Source organism: Euprymna scolopes, chromosome 11, assembly GCF_053919585.1.
Source record: "Euprymna scolopes isolate OS-2025 chromosome 11, ASM5391958v1, whole genome shotgun sequence".
Taxonomy (NCBI): Eukaryota; Metazoa; Mollusca; class Cephalopoda; order Sepiida; family Sepiolidae; genus Euprymna; species Euprymna scolopes.
Window position 1 is genome coordinate 39,311,791 of NC_136492.1, and position 18,640 is coordinate 39,330,430.

General features: G+C 34.4%; 2 protein-coding genes across 3 annotated transcripts in view; one reads left to right on the forward strand and one right to left on the reverse strand.

The window, feature by feature from the left end:
• Positions 1-18,640, forward strand: part of LOC145288128 (uncharacterized) — a 361,708-nt gene that overhangs the window by 187,257 nt on the left and 155,811 nt on the right. Inside the window, exons 24-25 of the mRNA XM_080136193.1 lie at positions 1,213-1,451; positions 7,863-7,922. Coding sequence (XP_079992319.1) covers positions 1,213-1,451; positions 7,863-7,922 — 299 coding nt within the window. The remainder of the gene's footprint in view (positions 1-1,212; positions 1,452-7,862; positions 7,923-18,640) is intronic.
• LOC145287839 (trifunctional enzyme subunit beta, mitochondrial-like) overlaps positions 8,615-18,640 on the reverse strand; it is a 60,723-nt gene continuing 50,697 nt past the window's right edge. For both annotated transcript variants that reach the window (XM_080135712.1, XM_080135713.1), the window contains 9 exons: positions 16,103-16,293; positions 14,222-14,314; positions 13,936-14,023; positions 13,332-13,456; positions 9,634-9,761; positions 9,244-9,331; positions 9,077-9,151; positions 8,819-8,983; positions 8,615-8,707 (listed from right to left, as the gene is read on the reverse strand). In XM_080135712.1, the coding sequence (XP_079991838.1) occupies positions 8,672-8,707; positions 8,819-8,983; positions 9,077-9,151; positions 9,244-9,331; positions 9,634-9,761; positions 13,332-13,456; positions 13,936-14,023; positions 14,222-14,314; positions 16,103-16,293 (989 nt within the window). In that variant the 3' untranslated portion in view covers positions 8,615-8,671. The remainder of the gene's footprint in view (positions 8,708-8,818; positions 8,984-9,076; positions 9,152-9,243; positions 9,332-9,633; positions 9,762-13,331; positions 13,457-13,935; positions 14,024-14,221; positions 14,315-16,102; positions 16,294-18,640) is intronic.

The following is an 18,640-nucleotide window of genomic DNA, read 5'->3' on the forward strand; positions in this document are numbered from 1 at the left end:
TGATTACACAGGATGAAACCTGGGTCCATCACTATGATCCAGAGACGAAAGCCCAGTCAATGCAGTGGAAACACTTGGACTCACCACCTCCAAAGAAGGCAAGGTGCAGCCCTCCACTGGCAAGGTCATGCTCACAGTCTTCTGGGACCAGGACGGAGTAGTGATGACAGATTTCCTGGAAAAGAGTACCACAATTACAGGAGCTTCACTTTTGAGGAAACTAAGGTAAGCTATCAAAATCAAGAGGCTGACCTTGCACTCTGACATTCACCTCTTCCTAGCCATGAAGTTGTTTTTGAAAGGAAAACGTTTCCCAGATGATGCAGCCTTGATTTCTGAAGTTACATCATGGTTGGAGGACCAACCTGGGGTGTTCTCCAAAAACGGCCTCCAGAGCTGCATCAAATGATGAGAGAAATGCATAACTCTGGGTGGTTCCTATGTAGAGAAAGACTAATAACTGTGCCAAAGTTCATTGCTCTACTGCTATGGGAAGTGGGTCAGGGGCATTACTTATTGCACGCCCCTCGTATATCATTGTGAATGAACATTACTGCCCCTTCCCATAAAAAAAATCATATATATTTCAACTGAATATGCCAAATATAGAAAAACTTCACTCCCGATAGTTTGAACATCATTTCTTTCTGAAACTTAAATACAATTTCTTCATTTTACATAAATCTTTTGCTAATATCTAAAAAAAATTGTTTGTTGCTGAAAAGGCTGATATTTTCATGGTGTTAGAAAAAAAAAATCTTTATAATGTCAATTCTTTATTTAAATTATCCTTCCTTACATAAATAGAAAATTCTGGGTTGCTCCAAATTGGCTGAACACTGGATTCTTACCTAGTTTTCCTATGATGGCCTCTAATTGTGTAAATGATCATTAAACACAAATGTTGGTGCATCATGAGCACAAATTATTAAGAGATTTTTAGATATAATAATTAAAGAAAAAAATACTATTTGGGCCATATTATAGGGAGAAATCTCAGAATTCTAGTCCTGTCAGATTTTTGTGTTCATGGTCATATAACTTGACGGAAACAAAAGAATTTTTATTTTCAATACCAAGTGAAAAAAGTTCACTTTACTCTTTGTTTGCACAAAACTTATCTTTTTGGTAAATAACATTATGAAGAACTCATGTGTGAAGAGATCTATTCTAATGATTGCTATTTAACTCTGTTTAATTTTTCTATTATAGGTGATGCATCAACATTTCAGAATTTGTTAACTGAGAATGGAGAAGATGCTTTAGCAAATTCAAGTGAAGTTGATGAAGCAGACATCAACTATAATAAAGGATTGATGTCTAAATTGCTTGATCAAGTGGTGGTACAGACCAAAGGCTATACTGTTGAACGCCTTGAAAAGCTTTACAGTATACTAAGTCAATGCATTTATCACCATAGACTTGACCTAGACAAGTCTAGATTATGTATGGTATGTTTATGTATTTTAGTAATTTTATATAATTTAATGCAATGTTTGTATTCTTAAATCTCATTACTAGCAATACACATGAAAAAATTGAAATGGCTTAAAATATTTCAATATTGCTATACATAGAAAGAGCTTGGTGAGCTAAGAAAGACTCTTTTTAAATCCAATTAAAATTAAGAAAGTTATGACAATTTTTGTGCTTCACACGTTTGGATATTTTTCCCTCTTTAAACCATATGCGTTTTGTCACATTTTTTACACTATTTTTTTAGTAAAAATGTTATATCTTTGTTAAAACAGGAGATTAAGAAATGAAATTTACGAGATGAGTCTATTTTTGTGCTAGGAATTAGAATATGCTACTGAAAATCTCCAAAAATTAATGGTTTCCAAATAATCTGCAGTAAATGCACATAAATATGCTGCAATTCCTTAAAAATGCTATGTATTCATTAAAAGAAGTTAAAGAACTCAAAGCTGAATTGGAATGCATTATATGTACAAATAACTGAAATCGAAATCTAGGACTGTTTAAAAATGAATATATTGCAATATTTCTTTGGTGTTATCGTAGATTAATACCTTCTGTTACCCCCTCCCATCCCCATCTGACCACCTCTCAAAAATATGCGATTTTTTTTACCTTTGTAGGCAATTTAAGTGGGAATACCTTAAAAAACTAATAAAAGATAAACAAGTATTATGTTAGAATTTAATGTAAAATGATTTCCCATTTTGAGCCATTCTAGCGTTTTAGGGCAGTTAACCCCCCCCCTCCCCATCAGAGATAAATCCTGTGACCCCCCCCCTTTTTTTTTCTTCTAAAGATGATTATGTGTAGTTTTAAGGTCTTTATGCAATTATGAGAGAGTGCGGAGGTTGACTAATTTATTTTTTTTATGGGTGATAAATGGTGCTTTTTTTCTTTAAGGAAGAATTTTTTTAATTTTTTTTGATTAGACACTCATATGTAGCTTACCAAGGAACTTTGTTTGGTGAGGAGCTTGCCACTTAGACTTAGCGTTATTGTTAGGACTAAAGAAGGTTTTAAGAGGAGAAGGCTTGCCATTCGTATCTACGGTTAGAGGTAAGATTAAGGGAGTTTTTTTTTTGTTTTTTTTTAAAAAGGCGTTTGACCCCCATATTTACGATTAGTGGGTCATAATTATTGGCTTTTGAAAATGTTATGCCTTAGATTTTGGACATCAAATTACTTTTAAATATGAAATTTATTTTTGTTTGTTTGTCGTAATTCTTAAGGGGTATGAAACTTAAGAATTACAACAAATAGACAAAAATAAATTTCATTTAAAACAAGTGACAGAAAATGTGACGTTTGGGAAACTTAAGTATTTTTTGCCCACTTATTTAAATATCAAAAAACATCTTTTGCTCAAGCTAACAGATCATTCACAAATTTGATAAATTTGGTTTTTATTTTCAATTACATTTCTTGTCCGAGTGACACGTTATTTCATTAAACTTTCCAGTTTAAGACGGGTTTTTTATTTATTTATTTTTTTTTTTTTTATTTCTCTACTTAGACTTCGGGCCAAGATCAGTGTAGTATTCTGATGTTACACTTCGCCTTTACTGTCCTCTGTCAAAGAAGGAGAAATCCTTCATGATTGAGACAATTTTTATGTTTGTTTCTATCCAGATTGACCCTTTTTGGGAAGCTAGATTTTCCTCACATTAACTGACCTTGTGCCTAACTGTCCTCGTGGGGAGGCAAGTAAATAGGAACTTAACTAGAAACTGAGCACCTCCTAAAAATATTGATTTTGTGTGTGTATATATATATCTATATATATAAAAGGCAAAATGTGTGTGATCATTTCGTGCATGTCTTCAAAAGGCTTCTTTCGCACACGCTCCCGGGGTTGTTACTATCGCTTAAAACTGTGTATATAGGTCTTATATAATAATATCTAGGAATTAGAAAAGCGTGTAGTGTATAGATTTATTTACGTCGATTTTTTACAAAATTATTGCTATTTTGGCTTCTCGCGTGTTTGGGCTTTTTAGTATAAATATGTGAAATGACATCTTCTCGGCATCGCGCTGGGAAAAACGACCACAAGCAATCAGCTTTGATCAGACACCCCTCCCCAACATCTGTTGGGGAAAGAAACAGTTAAATTTGGGTAAACAAACCCAAACGCTGTGTGACTTTTATTTGACCTTCTTAATTAGGTCAAATGGAAGCAGCAGAGTTAACTTTTATTGCACGCCTCTTTTTATAGTTAAATAACCTGCTTAACATTGTCTGTTTTTGTTTTTTGTTTTTTTTTTTTTATTACATTTTCACCCCAAACAAGGCAAATTGCCACTTTGGTGTAGGGGGCTACTATCAGGGGCAACAACTACTGGGGTACTATGTAGGGATTTGGGCAGCAAGGTGTCGGTTCACGTTACACTTGAACTTCTGCACGTCAGTACTGTTGGGGAAGCAGGGACCTGGAATGGAATTCCAGAGTCTTGTGGTTCTGGGGAAGAAACTATTGGAGTAAAAAGATCTTTTACATCTAGGGACCTCTACAGTGTGAAGGTGGGATCTAGTAGCCTGTCGGGTTTGTCGAGGGTGCTCACGTCGTGGGGGCACAAGTGATTGCAGTTCATCAGAGCATTCACCACTAAAATACTTGTAGAACAGGCAGAGGGATGCAACATTTCGTCGATGGGACAGAGGCTGAAGCTTAGATGCCAGTTCAGGGCCTATCAGATTTGCGACTCTCTTCTGAACCTTGTCAAGGAGCGAGAGACTAGTAGCAGATGCACCAGCCCAGATGTGGCAGCAATACTCCATACATGGGCGAATGGTGGCCTTATAGAGGTACAGGATACTTTCGGGTGTTAGTAGTTTTCTAGCACGGTAGAGAGAGCCTACCTTTCTTGCAGCGGCCCTGGCAATGCCTTCAATGTAATTGTTCCAACTCATGTTTCCTGTGAACGTTAGGCCAAGGAGTTTGAAAGATGGACTCTCAGATAAAGAGTCGTTGGCCATTGCTATTGGTGGTAGAGAGGGTTTCTTGTAATTATTGAATGAAACTAGTTTAGTCTTGGCAGCATTGAATGCGACCAACCACTTTTGTCCCCATTCCACTACAGATTGGAGGTCTTCCTCTAGTGTTTCTGCCATTTCTTTAGAAATGTGTTCATTCGTCTTCCTGTCGTGTCTGCCATAGAGTGTAGTGTCATCAGCATATATACCCATCTCAGAGGCAATGTTGTCGGGGAGGTCATTTATGAATATCAGGAACAATAGAGGTCCAAGGATAGAACCCTGGGGCACTCCCGCATTGTTTAGATGTGCGACCGTCGAGGACTACCTGGATTTTTCTCTTATCTAAGAAGGATTTAATTATGTTAAGTATTCTACCAGTGATACCGTATGATCTGATTTTACTGAGGAGACCCTCATGCCATACCCTGTCAAAAGCCTTAGATATATCTAGAGCTACCGCTCTGCCTTCCCCCGCTTTGTCCAGTGATTGGTATATACGTTCAGAGATCACGGTGAGGATGTCTGCTGTGGAACGGGCTTGTCTAAATCCATATTGTTTGTCAGTCAGTAGTTTAGCATCTGTAAGATGATGGACTAGAGCATGGTTAATTATGGTCTCAAATATTTTGGCAAAAAGTGGGAGGAGGCTAATGGGGCGATAATTTGATGGGTCTGTCCTTTCGCCAGAATTCTTGAATACTGGTACAACAGAAGCAGTTTTCCAACAGCCCGGAAAGCAAGCTTCATTAAGACATTTGTTGTAGAGTTTGGAGAGAACTGGAGCTACTTCGGCTGAGCACTTTTTTAATAGCACAGCTGGGATAAGATCGGGTCCACATGCTTTTGAGGTGTCAAGGTTTTTTATGATAGCATGCACCTGAGCAGGGGTGGTTTTCAGATCGTCTAGTGTGGCGTCTGTCCGCATAGGAAAGTCAGGTAGGGGGTGGTTGGAAGGGTCCAGTGTGGAGTTTGAGGCAAACCGACTGGCAAGCATGTTAGCCTTGTCGGTTGCTGAGGAGACAACCTCGTGATTGTTGGTTAGTGGGGGAATTGTTGATTGCCCATTATTTACTACACTGTTGTAGATTTTCCAGAAGTCTCGAGTTCCTAGTTTTTGTGCTTCGATGCGCTTTTTAGTGGTTTCCGTAAATTCTCTCTTAGCTGTCGCTATTTCTTTCTTAACGTTATTTCTAGCTTCTATATACTTCAGTCTGTTTGAACTGGACTTATGTCGGTTAAACCTACGGTATGCATGCTGCTTTTGAGTAATGGCAGTTGCACAAGTCGACGTAAACCATTGGGGAGAGTGGGGCTTACTATAAAATTTCCGCATGGGAACATGCGCTTCGATTGCAGTTTTGAACCAGTCAGTGGTCTCGTTTGCACACTGTTCAGCAGGGAGAGAGAAAATATTTTTCCATGGAGCATCTCTAATTAGTTCCCTGATGGCTTCCCAGTCAGCCTTATTATAATATCTCGTTGTTTTGAGCACTGGCTCTTCAGTTTTGGGTCTAGAGTTTAGGGCGATTTCAACCATTATCACTGCATGATCAGCGTTCCCGAGTGGGCTGTGGGCCTTCGCTATGCAGTCATCGGGAACTGTGGTCAAAAACAGATCTAGAAGTGATGCGTGTTGTTCTTCCTGGTCAGGGAAACGGGTTGGAAACGTAACAATTTGTGATAGGGAGTGAGATATAGCGAAGCTATGGGTTGTGCTGCCCGCTGCATCTGTGTGAGTAGAGAATCCAAGCCAGTTTTTGTGGTGGACATTAAAGTCACCAAACACATGTATTTGTGCGCTAGTGTCGAGGGACAGTGCCGTGTCTATGCTGTCAGATATTTTGTTTATTATGGAGCAGTCCTGAGTCGAGGGAGAGCGGTAGAGAAAATAATAGTAGCTAATACTGTGTTGCACGTTTAGTCTAAAGCACATAAAGGCTTGATCATCTGTTTCTAGGTTTGTTTCTCTAGTCAAGGGAAGGGTATTACGAATGTAAACTCCAAGTCCGTGCATATGTCTGTCAGAGTCCTTACGGCAGAGTGGGAGATATCCAGGCATGTTAAAGTGGTTAGAGGGAATGGAGGAGTGTAGGTTAGTCTCACTTAGTGCTAAGATATCCGGGGTATTTGTTAAGAGAAATGCTTCAACATCAGCTAAGTTAGTTCTAAGCCCACGGATATTTGTGAATGAGAGCCTCAAGGGAGGAGGCAAGTTGAATTTGTTTGTCCCTAATCCTGGTTTAAGCTTATTTTTAGATTGTACTGTCGTCATATTTTTTTTAAGAGTTTCGGTAAGGGGGAGCTAAACAAGAGGTTATGCGGAGCTTCAGACATGCATCACAAGTAGACCATCAGCTGACCTTTCTCCAATTAGGATTGTGGCCGTGGGTCAATGGTTAACGTAGCAGGTTTTTTTTTTTTTTTTCACACATTAATTTCCAACTCAAGGGTACGGGTTCGATTCTCATACTTACCTACCAAAACATTTATTTTATTATTTAACCCCCCTCCCCCCGGAGTTTTGATTTACCTCAAGACACCCGGGCATCACCAGGTACCCCCCGCAAGTATATATATAATTGGGTAGATTAGTTTCCATTCGATTATAATCCGCTGAAAAGAAAAATGTGCTGGGAGGGGGGAGGTACTGCTCACACACGTGAAGCAAAAATATCATTTCCCTTTTTTTTTCTTTTTTAAAGTGCTGTTTAATTCACTGTTAAAAACTAATGGATAAAAGTGCACACGTTACATATATTTTTTTCAACTATGTTTTTAAAATTTGACCAAAAATAACACTGGATTGCTTTAAAATTATATATTCTGATGACCAAATAGCTCTAATTAAGCTAATTATGTTCTGATAATGAGCTCCAACTAAATATGTAAGAATATTTTTTTTTAATTCATTCTGGAACAAAAAAAAAAGCTTGTTTACAGTAAAGTAATTAATATCAGTGATAGTAGCTGCTGCTGCTTCTACAGATCATTTTTAGATACTTTTTAAAAATAGAACGATTTTTTCCCAGGTATCATGATTTTAAATTGCCCGGTACCTCAAGAGAAAGCCGGTTACATTTTTATTTTGAACAGATAAATGTAGTAAAAAGAGTGATTTATTTAACAGTAGGTGTCGGAAGAAATATTTTTTGATAAAATCTTACCGAAAACGCCGTTTTATGATAACATTTTTAGCGCTTTATTTGCTTAAAACTCTTAAAATGTATAATGTACATTAATTTATTTGAAAGTATATTCATTTTCGAACAAAACGGTGGTATTTTGAGGACTTAAGATGCTTTAGTTTTAAAATATTTTAGCAGAACCCCCTTGAAATCTGTAAGTATCCAAAGCATTTTATCGTCCCTGTGTATTGCTAATATTACTTTTTTGTGTTTTTGCAGGAAATGGAAAGAAAAGTGTTGCAATACACTTCTCAGCACAATGTCCATATGCGGAGGCATGTAAATATGACTTGAGTTTAGAAGAATTTACAAATTGAGGGAAAAAAAAAATCACTTGTGTCGGAGATTAAAAGACAGGTGTATGCAAAGATTTTTTAATAAAAAGGGGGAGAATGGTGGAACAGTTTAAGGTCTCCTACTTGAAGTGTTATTGGTTCGTACAACCCCATTCGTACAAGAAATAATCATTCCTCACCTCATTTTGATTTTTATACAACTGTTAGCACTGTTAGAGCTCCTTTTGTTTCTCAGTCTGAAAATGGATTCCATTTGATCTCAGCACTATTTATTTGAGAAAATGGTGACAATAAGTTACTCTTACTCTGACATTTGATTAAAAACATTGAAATTGATCATTTTACTCCTTTTCTATCATCCTTATAAAACAAATCATTATACAAAAGTACTGTCATTTCTACAACTATTTTGGAAGTGTAAAATACATTTTAATTGCAATTTGAAAGAACTGACACTTTTATTTGTATTACTGCCAGTTATTTTAACAAACATACATTTTTTATAGAATGTTTTATTTTTTAAACTCCTGAGATTCTATTGATAAATAAAAAAAAAAAAATAAACTAATCATCTTGTTGACTTTTTAAATACCTGAATCAATATGATTGCAATAATCAAAAATGGGTTTTTGATGTTATTTTATAAAATAAAAGTAAAAACAAAACAAAACTAAATAAAATGTATTTTATTTATTACTATTTACTTTAAATTCTGGCTGGGTTTTGAAAAATCTAGTTCGGATAGGCTTCCACAATCATGCCATGACCCTGAAAGAAAAAAAAAATTGTGTTTATTACTTCACTAAAATATGTTGCATTTTTAAAGAATGCATTTATTGCTTCACTAAAATATGTTAAAGAAGAAATGTTGTTACTTACAATTCCACCAGCAGCACAAGCTGCCACTAAGCCATATTGTCCTCCTTCTTTATGTAACCGGTTAGCTGTAGTTGTTACAAGGCGAACTCCTGTTGCTCCAAATGGATGACCCAAAGACAAGGAGCCGCCCCATAGATTGAATTTAGAAAGTTCAGGAGCTCCAACCTGTAAAAAATTATACATAATATATGAAAATTAAAAAAAATAAAATAAGTTCTTTTCAGAAAGAAGCAAGGATAAATTTTAACTTAATCATACCTTGCTCGTACGGTTCATATAAGTTGCTGCAAACCAATCAGATTCCATGGCTTTCAAGTTTGCAAGAATTTGGCCCTAGAATCAAATAGGCAAAAAAAAAAAAAATTTACCTATTTTCTTTTAAAAACAAATTAAAAATTAACAGTTTGAAAGTTTTTACTACTTACAGCAAAAGCTTCATGATATTCAAAAACGCTAATGTCGGACATTTTCAGTCCAGCTTTCTCCAAAACTTTAGGTGTAGCATAGGCTGGCCTTGGAAGGGAAAAAAGAAATCAAATTAAAATAAAAAAAAAAACAATGATCTGTCTACCACTTTTTTTTTTTTTTTTTAAGTTTCAGTCATCATTGCCCCAAAAATGACCCATTCTATCTGGAGAAGAGAATTAATGAAATGCAGAAAAGCAATGAAAATTAAAGTCTACAAATTTTACAATAATCATTTACATTTTTGTAAAATCTCCACACTAAAACAATGAATAAACACTTTTCATATTTAGCTAGTTGAGTGTTGGATGCAATAAACAGATTGAGAAATGGCGAAGTAGAAAACTCACCCTAAAAGCAGCTGATCTTTGGGATCCTGCGACACATAAACATAATCACGTAAATAAGCTTTTGGCTTAAAACCCAATTCCAAGGCTTTCTTTTCAGACATCACCAAACATGCTGAAGCTCCATCTGTCTGTTGGAAGAAAAAAAAAAATCTCCAAATTATTTTGCGTATGTGCGTGAAAAAAAAAAAAGAAAAAAAGTCCTTTCAGGGAAATCTACAAGGTGCTTTCAATAATTTTTCAGACTTTTTGTACAGGCATTTAATAATTATATATTAATTGGAATTCATTATCCCGTTGTGGTTACCACCTGATGAAGGCCAGAGGAATAGTTGGCCAAAACGTCATGAAACAACATCTAAGAAATATGAGGATAATAATAAATAAATTAGCATTTAAAATTGTCGTAGACTCTTGAAAATTCAGTATGTTATTGCTATACATATAAGATGACTGACCAATTTTTATAATTTCAGATTCAAATAAACAGTTACAGCAGGAATTACAATACAGCCTACTAAAGTCTGATTATCACAGCTGGATGTGACTTTAGAAGAATGATACACAGTAAAATTCTGTTTTAAACTTGGGGGGAAAAAAAGTCAGAAATATATGGAATGCTTCCGGCAGCTTTTGGCCCATCTTGCATGAATCAAGCATCAGTTTTTGAGTGGCATAAGAGATTCAAGGAAGGCAGGGAGTTTGAGGTATGAAGTGTGAGAGGAGTAGGAAAGTTAGAATATCAGAGTTGATTGGCCAAATAAAGAATTTCATGAATAAGGACCATCATGTGTCTGTAGAGATCAGTGCACAGTTTGATGTCAATGTGGGAAACTTCCACATTCTTGCAAGTAATTGTGTGTAAGATTTGCACAGAGTTTGTCCCAAGGCCAGCATTCTTCAAATTGGGTCAGTGGCATTTCCACCAGGACAATACACCCATAACTTCATCCTTGTCACAAACTATTTTATCAAGACAGTTCCTCACCTCCCTGTGAGTTTTGGTTATTCTCCAAGCTCAAAGAAAATCTTAGAGGCTGTTATGAGATAATTGAAAAGATGAAAGAGGCTGTGATGAGTCATTGACATGATCACACAAGATAACTTCCATGTGCCCTTCCAGAAGTTGTTGGAATGGTACAAGTGTATTGCAGCCAGAGGAGATTACTTCAAAGAAGACTAGAGTTAGCAATAAAAGTGTGCATATGAAAAAACTCAGAACAGAAGTAAAAACTAATTTGTATTTCTTTTTCTTCATTTTTAACTAATGATGAATCAAAACTGACATCACATTTCATCTTAGATATTTCAAAAAATATTATCTGTTGGGAAATGGTCAAATTAAAAATTATGAAGCCATTAAAGATGAAACCAACCAGCATTCATTTTAAATTAAATATAAAAGAACAAAACAAAAAAATTATATCTTAGTATCATCTAAAGAATTCAGACTTTATATTTACCAGTTGAAGTTTTTATAATCAAGTTTTTTGTTTTTTTTAATTAAAGTTGTTCTTGTAAAGTATTTGCCGATTATAAAGTAATTCTACCACAAATTTAACATTTGCAAAATTTTTATAGTCTACAAATAGTCTAAAATTTTCCACTATAAAAGTTGAATAATTAAAATTAACAACTTGTGAAAAGTCAATGTGATAATAAATGAAATCACTTTTTGCTCAAAAATATATTAAGCTCACTAGAGTTCATGTAGATTTTCAAGATGAGAAAATAATAGTATTCAAGGGGCTTATTTCTGTGATTTCAGATAATTATAATATTAATTTTTTTAAAATGTAGGGGTAGTTTGCTTATATTACCAAAATCTTTGAAGATGGTACTATACATTGTACAGCACTGTGATTTAAGATTCATTTGGTTTTAGACGTTAAGTTTCTCAGTCATGGGTAAATCAAATAATTCCAGTGTTTTTTTTTTTTTCATGAAGACTGTAGTTGGTTGCTGAGTTTATTCTTGACAAACCAATGCTGTGATATTTTTTTAATTCCAAAAGCAAAGCATATTGTCATTGAAGAATAAGAAGCTGTGATTAGGGGCCAGATTTAAGAGAATCTAGGTGGGGAGTTGGGCAACAAGATGTTTGTTCACATTACATTTGAATTTCTACATTTTGGTACAGTTAGAAAAGCAAGCCATATGACGAAAGAAACTAGAGTAGGACTGCAGGTGGGGATGGGGAGGATAGTAAAATCAGAAGATATTTTGTAAAAGTACTTGTATTAATAAAACCAGCAGAAAACCTTTGTGATAGACATGACATGCAGTATTTTCCATGTACTTATTGCCTGATAATGTCAAGTCGGAGGGTTTCAACCTAAACTCAAGAATGCTATTTGCTTTGATATTTGATAACCAAGCTTTTTTAGTAGCATCAAATTTCACCGTCCATTTTTGACCTCATGAATTGGAAATTATTTGCCAAAGATCTGGCTATTACCTTGTGTGAGCATTCAATTTGCTCTCATGTTGGGCAGAAACAAGATCTCATCAGCAAATACCCATGTGAGATGCAATTGCATCAGGATTAATTTAGGTCTAGGGTTAACCTCTGGCACACCAATATTGAGGTGATGTTTGAATGTAGTCTTTGAGGACTACCCAAGTCTTTAAGCTATAAAAAAATTTGATTATGTCAAATATTCATCTGACTAGACAGATATTTGACAATCAGATTTGTTTGTTTTAAAAAATTATTTTTTTTTTTTTTATTTTTTTTTTTACATATCCATAATAGTTGATGTTCCTGATAAAACCTTCATGCTAAACAGGCCTTGGAGATATATAGTGCTGCTGTTCTAATTTCACCTAACTCATCTAGGGTGTAGTATGTTTTCAGGTGACAGAATATCTGCACTAAAACAAGATGGCTAAAGTCCATACCATTGGTCAGAGAAGTTTAACAACTATTGTTAGATTAATGATTCAAAGCTTTTAGTGAGGAGTAGGGGAAAATTTATAGGCCAATAATTTTGCAGGTCAAATTCTTTTACCAGAGTTCTTCAAAACTAATGCCACAGAGGTTATTTTCTATCAGGGAAACAAGATTCTGCAATGCTTTTATTATAAAACTTAAGAATGAGGTCAGTTCAGCAAAGCATTTCTTTATTAATATAGTAATTTTTATCTTTGCAAGCATAAAATCTCTTCCACATGTGTTGGAGGTGTCAAGGATTTTTTGATTTGTTTTTTTTTCTGATATCCATGATTTGGTAAAGGATGATGATCAGATTATCTAGCTTTCAGAATCCAAGATGGCGTTTAGGGCAAACCGTGACATCATGGTAATTGAATGAATTGTTAATTGTCCATTGTTCACCATAATATAGATTTTTCAGAAATTGTGAGTTCCTAATTTGTGTAATGCAATTTTTTTTTTTTTTTTTTTAATGCTACAAATTTTTGCCAATTTTTAATTGACTTATATGCGACAAATAGCAGCTGCTCAGGTTGAAGAATGATTGGGAAGTGTGAGGTTATGAAATTTGCATATTGAGACAAATGCTATTTTAATCCATTCAGTTTTCACTTTTGAACACTTGGAATCACTTTGCTTACTGAACTATCAGTATATTGGTAATATCTTAAGACAAATTTAGAATTAAATAGCTTTTTGAATATTTATATTGAATGCAGTTTATATTTCAAGATTTTGGGTTGTTTTTCTTTCATGCGTCACTTACCAAGAATGAAGAATTGGCAGCTGTGATGCTGCCATGAGGTTTTATAAAAGCTGGCTTCAGTTTAGAAAGCTTTTCAAGAGAAGAAGGCCGTACTCCATTATCTTTAGACACTGTCTCAGCTTTACCTAGAGAACATTTTTAAATTACGAATGAAGATGTTGAAAATTTGAAAGATTTTAATTAGAATCACAAAATTCTATGTAATTCAAAGCAAAAAGCATTTAATGAAAGTAAAATTAGTAATTTTAAATATTAGACAGGAAATGGAAAATTCATATTGAAAGTTTCAAATATTTAATAACAGTATGATACATTTTTAAAGTTGCTTTATTGAATTTTATTTTTTTTCTGTTGGTCACTTTTCAGTTTAAAAATGCTGATATATATTTTATTGACAATATGCTATTGTTACAATTAAAAAGCCACTGCCATCATTCAAAGAAATTTCAGAGTTTCACTTTGGAGAGAACTTTCAATTTCAAAAATGTTGAAAAGTATTGTTTTCTATATTGGAAGTTGAGATGCATCCAGTCAATAATGCAGAAATGTTAAGTAAATTAAATTCATATAACATGAAATTAAATAATCTCTAGGGTGGTCATACCTGGCACTTTGTAAGGCACAAGATCAGTGAGAAGACCTTTCTCGGAAGCCTCAAAAGCAAGTTGATGTGAACGAGCTGCATATTCATCCTGTATTGGATAGAAACGGAAAGCATAATTTTAGATGAAAATCAATTGAAAAAGAATTTGAGTACAACCATGAAGTAACTTAAATTTTTTTTTTTTTTTTTTTTGTCAAATTATGTTAAAATATCGCAGACACATCTGCATGTGCATGAAGAAGATATCAAACTTGTAATTAAAAATATCTCGAAATAAAAATGTTACCTGTTCTTTTCTGCTAATGGAAAAGGCTGATGCCAATCTATCAGCTGAGTGACCCATAGTTTCACCAGTTGAGAATTCTGCAACGGCTGGAAGCTACAAGCAATAACAATATTCGAAATACTGGCTTTTGATAAAGCAAATTTAAAATGCATAAAGGGACTTTAATATGAAAGGATCACGTAAGCAAATATCTTTTAAAATTTTCACTAGAGATTATTAACTAATGAGCAGAGATTACTTTTGGATTTATTAATTTTAAAATATAATTCATTTAAACCTCCCCCTCAAAACTAAAGCTTCAAGATAAGTCTAAAGTTTTAATTCTTTTTACATGCAATTGTTTAAACATCCTTTAAAAATGTTTTTGTGAAAAAATATTTCCAAACTTTATATTAAAGCTGATCTAAATGGATTTATCATTAAAAAAAAATTTAATGTTCTTTTAAAATTCAATACATCATAGAAAAAAAACTTTTTTTTGTATTATGGATATTTTAACAAGGTTCATATAGATTTTCAATGTCCATTTTCAAAGACTTTTTAAGGCGTTCTCTAGATAAAATTCAAGTTTTCAAAACAAAATTTGGGGTTTAGTTTACAATCCACAGCAATTTGCAAAAGTGGTAAAAAAAAATCAAATATACAACAAATAAATGTTACTATAGTAACTTTTTACTATCTGTATTTTTTTTGGTGTTTTCAGTAGCTTTAAATGTTTTTGTTTTAATTTTATTTCATCTCATATTAACTCTTTACTTTTAATTTCCAATCAAAATAGTAATTGTCTTGTCCATTTTTTTCCCACCTGACCACTCTTATTTAGGTTTTTTTTTGGGGGGGGGGGGGGGCGATTATTAGAGAGTTCTGCCTGCAGAAGGAAAGTTTTTTTTTGTTTTTTTTTTTAGAAGTGAGGTGGGTCATTTTTTTTATTTATGGCAGTTGCCACTACTCTCTCCCCCCAAAATTAAATTCAATTATAAATAATAAAAATTAAATTATAAACAAAAAGCAAAATTAGAGGGAGATTTTAATGGTATTTTTAATACTTAAAAATAATTTTATAGTATTTTTGTTTTTATTTTTAATATTTTGACACAAATATTTTCTGAGCATAAAGAATTTTTCAAGACCTTTTCCATATTTTCAAGGTTATAATAGAAATAAGGCCTTTTCAATTCTGCGCAACCCTGTTTAAGTAATAACCCCCCCCCCCAAAAAAAAAGAATTAAGATTCTAAATTCATTGCCTTCCTATTGCATTTCATCTCCCTTCAAGCAAAGACTCAAACAGCTATTTGTATAACTATTTCTTTAATAGTTTATAATTACCGGTTGGTGTTATTCATTTGTAATTTTATTGTTCTGTTTTTCTATATGTATCCAATAATTTTGTTGATACATAAGTCATTAATTAAAGTGATTTTTAATTAATAAAAGAAAAAACAAATTTAAAAAACATGGGAGGTATTTTAAATAAGAAATTTCCATGCGATTTATACATAAATGATTACTGAGTAGATTTAATAACTACAAGATGGCAGGTAGTTTATACTTCATAAATATAGATATTATACTGAGATTTAATATCAATTTTGGAGCAAAGAAACTTACACCATCCCTGAATGGTGTAAGTTTTCACATTCAAATCCAAATCGAACAAATCACAAAAATTCTGTCTTCAAAGTCTGATGGCAAATGAAAACCAAATACAATATCAGGAAATATCAAAAACCAAATATCAGTTCATGTAAAGAAGCTTTCAGAAATGTTCAGGACCAAAAACGTGAATGGTAAAATGCAAGCCAAACTTGATACTCAGAAAATCCAAAAGTAATATATATCTCGAAAAATTAGAAAAAAAGATTGAATATTTTACTTTTACCTCTGGAGTAAGAGCTGAAGGACTTAACATCTGACTGATAAGAGAAAGCTTCTGGGGAAGTTTTTTTGCTTTGTTTAATGTCAACATCAACTTCCTCATTTTTCGGCTCACTCTGATTGGAACATCAGACATAAATTCAACTCCACCAGCGATAACAGCATCACAGTTTCCAGAAGCTATCAAACCAATTGCTAAATAGAAAATGAAACAAATATCAACATTTTTATGTTTCTTAATAATACTAAAACTTTTTTCCATATCAAACTTTCAATTTATGATACTGAATATTTATCGACTTTAACTTCACCCTTCTGACTTTTACACTTAAATGTGAATGTAAAAAAAAATTCTCCAAAACTTCTCTTTTGTGTTATCACCATTTCTTTTTCTGAAGAAAAAAAAAATACCTGTTTACTTTTAAATGTAAAATATAAACTGTAAGAACTTAAAGTGCTGATATTGATATTACTACCAAACAGCTATATGTCCAGGGAAACATTTCTACTACACTTTTATAGCAAACTAGCATGGGTGCTCGGGTGTTTGGAGGTGTATGCTGAGCAAAAAAAAAAAGTCAAATTTTTTAACTTTGTCCCCTTAACATTTATTGTTTTGAGCTTAAATCAAGTTATTAATTTAGATCCATGTCCAAGGAATCTATATCTAAAATTTCAAGTGTTTACACCCAAAATTGTCGGAGGAGTTTGGTAGAGTTCTCAAAGGTCAAATCGTTGAACTTTGACCCCCTTAACAGCCAAAGTTCTGGCCGAAAACCGATCACATAGATTTTCCCAAATCTCACTACTCTGTCACTTTTTTAGTCTACAGACTCGAAATTTGATATACAGTTATTGCGTAGGGAAATGTACACACACACACATTCACTTTTGTAGATAAATATTTTCATTAGTTATTGAATTATGGTACAATATTCTTAAAATAAGAATATATATATATATATATATATATATATATATATATAATTCAGCATATAAAACATGTTCAACCGAATATGAGTGCTTTTAATGTTTGAATTAATTAAAAACTCCAAATTTACAAAGTCATCATCATAAAATTCAGTTTTTTTTTTTTTTTTTACATGGAGTTCACCACTTACCAAGGCCCAATGGCCACTCAGGGATAAGGGTTATTGTGTGTACAGTAATCAAAGGGATAGTGTAGCAATAGTATTGGAGAATTGGTAAGGTGTCATTACTTGGGGGGGGGGCGGTTCATCAGGAATTTGTCTGTGTTGGACTTGAAGACATCCAGGTTGAAGTCGGGAGGGAAACAGGCAAGCGGAACAGAGTTCCACAGGCATGCAGTTCTAAGAAAGAAGCTTTGTTCATGATATCTACGTTTTGATTAAGGCACAGATAGGGAGTGGGGGAAATTATTGACGGTGGTTTCAGCTAGCCGAGTGTTTTTTGAAAAAGATTGACGAGGGGGGGGGGGGCGGAGAATGGAGCTCAGACGAGCACCTGCCATGGAAATAACGATAGAACAATGACAGGCTCGCTACGTCTCTTCTGTGGGAAAGAGGTTGCAGGGTAGAGAAAAGGGCATCCCCCACCAAGCCACGAAGTCTATTTTATACTCTGTCAAGGCAGGATAGGCTGTTTTTAGCAGCTCCCACCCAGATGTGGCAGCAGTACTCCATCTTTGGACGCACTTGGCTTTTATATAGATAGAGAATTGCATCAGTAGTGAGATAACTTCTGGAGCGATAGAAGGATCCCACCATTTTCCCAGCGACCTTGGCCACAGACTTGATGTATGTGTTCCATTTAAGATCAGGTGTAAAGGTCAAACCCAGGAACTTATCAAAACCTGGGGCCTCCTTTAGATGAGAGCCATCCATTTCAATTGATGCCAGATGGGGATCAGAGCGTTTATGATGTAGAGATAGGAGTTTGGTCTTAGATGCAACCAGCCACAGGAGACTTATTGGTCTGTACTGAGAGGGGCATGACTGAATTCTTAAATACAGGGCATACTGATGAGGTTTTCCAGGGTGTTGGGAAGCACTTCTCCTTAAGGCAATGCTTAAACAGTTTGGTAAGTATGGGGGCAAGTTCTGGTTGTAATTTTTTTAACACTATAATTGGAATACTGTTGGGACCAGTTGCTTTACTGGAGTCAAGGTTCTTGATTAGCTTGGCGACCTCACGCACAGATATTTGTATGTTGCATAGCGTGTTGTCTGTTATAGGAGGGAATATGGGGAGTTGATGGCCTTCGTCACACAGGGTAGAATTTGCCGCAAAGTTTTTGGCAAATAGTTTGGCCTTGTCGGATGCTGTCGAGATGACCTCTGGTCCATTGATAATGGTTGGGATAGAACGCACGTTTCTGTTCAGGATCCTATTTGTTATTTGCCAGAACTGGTGGGAACCAAGCCGCTGCTCAGCTACTTTGAATTTAATGGATTGAGCATATAGATCTCTTGCATTTTTTATTACTCTTTTACAGTGGTTGCTGGCAGTCTTGAAATCAGCTTTAGTTTCAGTGCATCTATTACGTTGGTAGCTATTGGTC